The following is a 7,439-nucleotide window of genomic DNA, read 5'->3' as shown; positions in this document are numbered from 1 at the left end:
AAGACTTAAAAATTAATATTAATATCTTCAATAACTGTAATCATTTTAAATACCATGTTAACACTACTCTAAGTTATATTGTATAATTATTAATAATCTATGCATCGTTTCCATTTATTATTATTATGTAACTATTTTTTTTTCTGCTATTACTATATTGTAACTATAATTTTTGTTTTTTTCTTTCTCTCTCACATTAATCTATTCTTCTATGTTTTTAGTCTACTTATAATTATGTTTAATATTTAAATTTCTATATTAAGAACTCATCACCTTCAATACAAGCACAGCTTATAGAAGGCGAGCAGACGATATCTACTATAATTATATTTTCAAATGTATTAATTGTTTGTTTGCAAATCAAATCAATAAATAAATAGTAAAGTATTATCTACAAATCAATAATGAATTGACAAGTTTTCAATAATCAAACTGAAAACATATGCAAGTATTATACAGCGTGGTGACGCGTGTATTATATTATTATCATTATTATTGTGTTTATCGGTATTAAATGTTATCTGAATCGATGTCCAATTTTATTATACCTTTAGCGTTTAGTGTGTGTTCAACCATGTATCAGTGTTCATATACTTGTCACCGTGTCAGTCGCCGCAGAATAAACGAAGTAATGCAGTAAAATAAAATCTATTAATTACCCTTACATCTACCTACAGTCCACTAAAAAATCGACGGTAACATTGGTCCATCGAAACCGGATGCAATTAGCATAACTCATAATTTAAAGTAAAATAGTAATTTTTTTGATTAGTAATTAATAGTTATAGCATTCCGTAAAAAAGTTAAGTGCGAGTGATAATTGGTCGTGTATGTGCAGCAAATATTATATATTCAAAAGTAGGGCGAAAAAGAAAAAAATCAAGCAAGAGGACGGTGAGGACGTGAGTTTCAAGGTGGTAAGTAGTATCAGTTCTTAGTTACTTATTTCTTTCCTATAAATAAATCCTATTAGCGGGTTTTCTCCCAGGCATTTAAGTCAAAGGGGAAATGGTCGTAGATAATATAGCTCGGTACCTATAGATAATAAAATAATTAGCTTTTCGCATAGGTACGTTACCACACAAACCCATATTTACTCACAAACACACAGCTGTCTATCTTGATCGGCGATCCCGTCCACTTTAGGAATCAAGCTGTCACACATTCACTGACAAGTATACACACTCAAAAAAGCGTACCTCTGCAATAATATGTCAGATTTAATGTCACTAAAAGCCCGCAGAGGGAAATTAAAGGGACAATTAACTAGGTTCAATATATATCTAAATAAAGAAGGAGTGGACCCATTAGAAGTTAAATGTAGAAGTAAAAAGATCGATGAATTATGGTTGGAGTTTGATCAGGTGCAATCGGAAATAGAGTCGCTTGAGGACGAAACGGATGATTACCGCATAGAATTCGAGGAGCTATATTTTAGTGCTATGGCTCTAGGCGAGAATATAATGCAGCGTGTAAGCACAAAAAAGGATAATGGTGATCAAAAATCAGCTTCTATAGGCCATAATACAGCACACGCAATTAATTGTAGCGCTAATTCTTGTTGCAGCGGTGCAACCGCGGAAATGAAATTATCACCGATAGATATACCAAAATTTTCGGGTGCATATGAGGAATGGTCAGCTTTCCGCGATATTTATATAGCAATGGTACATAATAACCCACGTATAGACGATATACAGCGATTTTTTCATTTGCGTTCGTGTTTGAAAGGTGAGGCGGCACAGGTTATAATGTATATAGAAACAACGGCCGCAAATTATAACATAGCATGGAATAGCGTGGAAGCTCGATATAATAATAAAAAAGTATTAGTGCAATCGCACACAAAAGAGTTGTTCGATATACCGGCGATAAATGAAGAAGCTGTGCAATTAAGAAAATTAATAGATCAGTTAAACGGTCATATGAGTGCGTTAGAAACATTAGGTGAGAAGCCTAAGGAGTGGGGCTCAATATTATTACACCCAAAGTACAAGTGTTACTTGAATTTTTAGAAAAGAGATTCAAAATAATGGAAGCAGTGGAGACCTCTTCGAATATAAATATTCGTAATGACGAAAAAATAAAAAATAATATGATTAACTGTAAGAAAAACAAAAATAGCCACAAATCGATGGCGTTTCCAGCATATGGTGGGATGAAATGTTATAATTGCCAATTAGCGCATTCAATATATAAATGTCCGTCTTTCCTAGCTTTACCCATTCCCGATCGAATAAAAAGGGTGGGTGAACTTAAATTATGCAAGATATGTATGCGGACTCATATCGGAAAGAAATGTGATGGCAAAAAATGTTTTCAATGTCATAAGGCGCATAACACACTATTACATTTAAAAATAAATAAGACGGAAAGTAATGTCACTTCGGAGCAATATGAAGAAAATAGTGAGGAAAGTCCCACAGCGAGTAATGTAAGTGTGTCGGCACATGCATCGGCGATAAGCTATAGACAGGTGCTCCTATCAACCGCAATAATTAATGTATATAATAATGATGGCAAGCCGGTAAGGTGCAGAGTGTTGATTTATTGGATAAGGGTCAAATTAAATTAAATGAAAATGGTCCTACATTGAAAGAAACAAAGTTTGGTTGGATTGTGGCAGGCCCAGTTGATAATAATAAATCAAATTTAAAAGAGGCACAAAATATTTCTTTAAGTACGTATCAAATAAATGATAATTTAGACGAAAAAATTGCGAAGTTTTGGAAAGTAGAAAACGTAGATAAAAATACTAATTACACTTTGGAAGAAAAAACTTGTTACGATAAATTTATTAAAACAGTGCGACGCGACGAATCGGGCAGATTCGTAGTACAATATTTCCGTTCCGCGAAGAAATTAGTAATATATTAGGTAATTCTTATCAAAGCGCGTTCCGGCGATTTCTGCCGACTGAAAAACGATTAGCACTAAATACAAAATTAGGTAAAGATTATCAGCAATTTATTGATGAATATCTATATCTCGGTCATATGGAACTGCTGTGCAGTGCGGGGGAAGGGTCGGTCAATGAACCCGGCTATTTTCTACCGCATCACGCCGTAATAAACGAAAATAGTAGTACCACTCGTCTGCGCGTAGTATTCGACGGATCTAGTAAAACTGATACAGGCATTAGCTTAAACAATGTACTATTAAAGGGGCCTACAATACAAGACGACTTAGTCAATATTTTGGCTAGGTTTCGTACACACAAATATGCGATATCCGCGGACATATCAAAAATGTACCGTCAAATTTGGGTTACACCGGAACATCGCAAATATCAAAAAATATTTTGGCGTAAAAATAAAGAACAACCTATGCAAATATTTCAGTTAAATACGGTCACGTATGGCACTGTCTCGGCATCGTTCTTAGCTACCGCGTGCTTGTATAAATTAGCCGAAGATGAGTATAGTAATTTTCCAGAAGTGTACTGCTATAAAAAATGATTTTTATATGGACGATTATCTAGGTGGAGCAAATACGAAAGAGATGGCCGTACAATTGCGTAATGACTTGCGAACAGTGCTACAATCAGGTGGTTTTAACTTACGAAAATGGGCTGCAAACGATTCGGGGTTATTGCAAAATTTAAACCAAGAAAATAATGATGCTATGTCGGTATTAGAATTAGAGGACAATATGGCGAAAATTCTCGGGGTCCTGTGGCATCCTAGTAAGGACATATTTAAATATAAAGTGCAGGACACAAATACAGATAAATCAACAACCAAAAGAAGCATATTGGCGCAAATAGCCTCATTATTCGACCCACTAGGTTTAGTGTGGCCGATAGTAATAAAGGCAAAAATTTTAATGCAAGAAATATGGAGGTTAAAAATTGATTGGGATAAACCGGTACCAGCGAAAATGCACGACGAGTGGACTAAATATTTACATGAGTTAGCAAACTTGCGTGAATTGAATATACAACGTTTTATATGTACGGAAGATAATTGTAATATAGAGGTTCATGGGTTCGCTGACGCCAGTTTAGCCGCCTATGGCGCGTGTATATACATACGCAGGACAGATAATAGTGGCGTTTGCACGTCGCATTTATTGTGTGCAAAATCTAAAGTTTCGCCTTTAAAAGTTATATCGCTCCCGCGATTGGAACTATGCGCGGCCTTAATTTTAGTAAGGCTGTACAACAAAGTAATACCGAAATTAGGTATAAAAATACAACGTCGTTATTTTTGGTCGGATTCTTCAATCGTCATAGCTTGGATAACTTCACCCTCTACGCGTTGGCAAACATTTGTTGCGCATAGAGTGGGTGAAATTCACGACCTTAGTTCAGTAAATGAATGGCACCATGTTGGAACAAAGGACAATCCTGCGGATATTATTTCGCGAGGATGCAGTACAAAAGAAATCATAAATAGCTCGATATGGTGGCACGAACCAAGCTGGTTAACCAACGATAATAAAAGTTGGCCAAAGACTGTTTGCGAGTTAAGATATACCGAAATACCGGAAGAGAAGAGTACACAGAAAACTGCTGCATTTGTAGCACAACCGGTAATAAAGGAACACATATTAAGTAAGTATTCATCGTGGAAAAGATTAGTACGTATTTTTTGTTATTGTTTGCGTTTTATAAAAATTCGAATAAAAAAAATGAAGGTGGTTGGTCCAATATTATCCGACGAATTAAAAGAAGCTAAAATAATTATAATTAAAATAACTCAAGCGTCCTACTGGTCCAGTGAAATAAAGGATTTAAATAAAAATGGTACTTTAACGGTAAAAGTAAATTACATAATTTACAACCCTTTTTGGAAGACGGAATTATACGAGTTGGCGGTCGCATAAAAAATGCCAGGCATGTGGACATAGCACAGCGACACCCTATTTTAATACCTAAGGATAGTGCAATTGCAAAATTAATATTGCGCAACGAACACGAATTACTTCTACACGCGGGCCCACAAGCGATGTTGGCGAACAGTCGATTAAAGTATTGGATAATTGGAGGCCGAAATATCGCTCGGCATGTATTTCACCAATGTGTAAAATGTTTTAGACTTCGACCAACAATAGTTGAACCTATAATGGCAGATTTACCAACCGAACGATTGGAGCCAAATCGACCGTTTAAAAAGTGTGGTGTCGACTACGCCGGTCCTATTTCTATAAAAACAAGTTTAAGAAGAAATGCGGCTGTGCTAAAAGGATATATATGTGTATTTGTATGCTTTAGTACCCGGGCTGTCCATATCGAGTTAGTACCTAACCTATGTAATAATGAAATTGTTTTGAAGCTAAATAAAACACAAATGTTATAACATTTAAATAAAAAACAATAATTTTTATTAATTTATAAATTGTGAATACAAGATGATCTTAATGCATACGTATCAGCCATATCATTTTTTAAATGTTCTCTTATAATGTACATTGAGTTAACATCTTCATTCCTATATGTCAATAGCCTACTATTAGGTTGTGGAAACATAGCATTTGTTGCATTCACACTTCTCAACCAAGATGAATTAAATTCTTCATGTTTTCTCTCAACAATGTTATGTAAAATTGCACAAGATGAAACCACTTTGGGTACAAATGAGTAATGTATATCTATTCTTTTCTGAAGACAACGCCAACGTCCTTTCATTCGACCAAATGTATTTTCTACAGCCATTCTAGCTGAACTTAGATAAGTATTGAAACTATCTTGTTCATTGGTTAATTTTACCAGTGTATCCTAACATAAACAAAAACATAAAATATTATTCAGTTTAGTAAAAATATATTATAAATAAGATAAAATATGCCCAGCAAGGGTGTACCCAGGAATTTTTTATTTGGGGCTGTAAAGTAATTATCATTCTGATGAAAATAGTTCAAACAAAATGAGAAAACCCATCCATTATTAGCTCATTATATATTATTAGCTTCTTATTATATTTAATTGTATTAGAAATAACATAAAACAAAGATATTTCCAAAATACTATATTTATCTCAAAAATTGTTATATTAAAATTTGGTCTTTTTACCTTTCATAATCCAGGGTAGTAGAGGATATGCAGGATCGCCTAATATCATTAATGGTACATCAATTTCTTGTATTTTACGCATTTGAGTAGGGATGAGCATATCCGCGTTTTTAAATAAGTTTGAATCTTTTAAAACAAAAGCATCATGGCAACTCCCTGGATGTTTGCAGCATATATCTCTAATTCTATAAATCAAATTATCAAAATATGCACCAATTAAAATGTATTCACATTAAAATATCTATTAATTATTAACTGATATTCATGGTCTACAACTGCTTGTAGAATAATTGATGTCCACCCTTTACGATTAACATAATCTAATCTGCCATCTGCTGGTGCCATAATAGGAATATGTGTTCCATCAATCATTACCATCACCTATAGGTTAAATATTATTTTAAATTAAATACTTAATGAATAGCTCAAGTAAATGGAACCTAAATCACACAAGTATGGATGTACCTATTTAATTATTTGAAATCTAAATACCTTTTTTAAAATATTTCAGTAATTTTTGAATTATGAATAATATACTAGGTATTATACTAATATACTAATATACTATAATAATATATAAGTATGCACTTCATTTACAAAAAAATTCATTAGTTTTTCTTCCTATGGGTTTTGAACCGAATTTTTTAGATTTTTGGTATCAGAATTAACTACTTACGTGGAACTTTGTTTTAAATGTTCAATACTTAGCAATAAAATTTGACATTTTATACATTTTTAAAAAAAATCATTTTTTGATTTTAAATTTGATAAATTTTGTCAAAAATCAAACTTTAAATGCTTATAAAAAAATTGTGCCTATGTATTTTTAACAAATTGGAATTGTATTCATGTACTCATATGTGCCACTGAGAGAGCGCTACCCGGCGGCGACCAAAACTCGTCCGATCTCGCGCATTCCCGCTATTAAATCTTCCCGTCAACTCTTGCCACCGCCACCGTCGTTGCTAGTTGCTACTATGGTAGAGTGTGAGAAATTTGGGTACGAGAACGCGGAGCTCCATATTACATCACAATAATAATCGTTTTTCACCAAATAATAATCCCACCCTTTCTACAAATCCTAACAACATTACGGTTAATTTTTCCAAAATATCAAAATTGAAAATGTTAAGTTTTAAAAAAAAACTGTTTCAAAAACATGGAATTTCGTATTTTTTGAAAATTCAAAATATACGATGGATGTAACTTATTATGATAAACAATTTAATTTCTGATGTCTATAGCCATTTTATTGTATGACTATGAGAACTTAACATACGTGGGAGTGAGCCCCATGGACGTGCCTTCCCCCGTAATCCGGGCTTGAACAAACCACTGATAAGTGATAACTCAGCTGATAAATGATATATTATTTGAATATTATAGTCAAGTGCAGTTAGACATTTATTTATTACATAAGTTGCAA

The 7,439-nt window shown here is 33.5% G+C and overlaps 3 protein-coding genes across 3 annotated transcripts; 2 read left to right on the top strand and 1 right to left on the bottom strand.

The window, feature by feature from the left end:
• Positions 1-1,211: 1,211 nt before the first annotated feature.
• On the top strand, positions 1,212-2,015 carry LOC103311226. The gene has a single exon (XM_008190807.1). The coding sequence runs from the start codon at positions 1,212-1,214 to the stop codon at positions 2,013-2,015; it is 804 nt and encodes a 267-aa protein (XP_008189029.1).
• A 1,233-nt stretch (positions 2,016-3,248) lies between these two features.
• LOC103311234 lies at positions 3,249-5,241 on the top strand. Its single transcript, XM_008190815.1, has 5 exons — positions 3,249-3,423; positions 3,482-4,555; positions 4,798-4,972; positions 5,039-5,157; positions 5,216-5,241. The coding sequence occupies exons 1-5, from the start codon at positions 3,249-3,251 to the stop codon at positions 5,239-5,241; spliced, it is 1,569 nt and encodes a 522-aa protein (XP_008189037.1).
• Positions 5,242-5,490: 249 nt separating this feature from the next.
• Positions 5,491-6,515, bottom strand: LOC107885341 (protein ALP1-like). The gene is made up of 3 exons (XM_016808961.2): positions 6,270-6,515; positions 6,014-6,198; positions 5,491-5,719 (listed from the first exon to the last, which is right to left on the bottom strand). The coding sequence occupies exons 1-3, from the start codon at positions 6,389-6,391 to the stop codon at positions 5,694-5,696; spliced, it is 333 nt and encodes a 110-aa protein (XP_016664450.2). The 5' UTR covers positions 6,392-6,515; the 3' UTR covers positions 5,491-5,693.
• Positions 6,516-7,439: the final 924 nt, after the last annotated feature.

The sequence above is a fragment of the Acyrthosiphon pisum genome, chromosome A2 (assembly GCF_005508785.2).
Source record: "Acyrthosiphon pisum isolate AL4f chromosome A2, pea_aphid_22Mar2018_4r6ur, whole genome shotgun sequence".
Classification (NCBI taxonomy): Eukaryota; Metazoa; Arthropoda; class Insecta; order Hemiptera; family Aphididae; genus Acyrthosiphon; species Acyrthosiphon pisum.
Note: the sequence above shows the minus strand (reverse complement) of the source record. Positions and strands in the feature narration are given on the sequence as shown.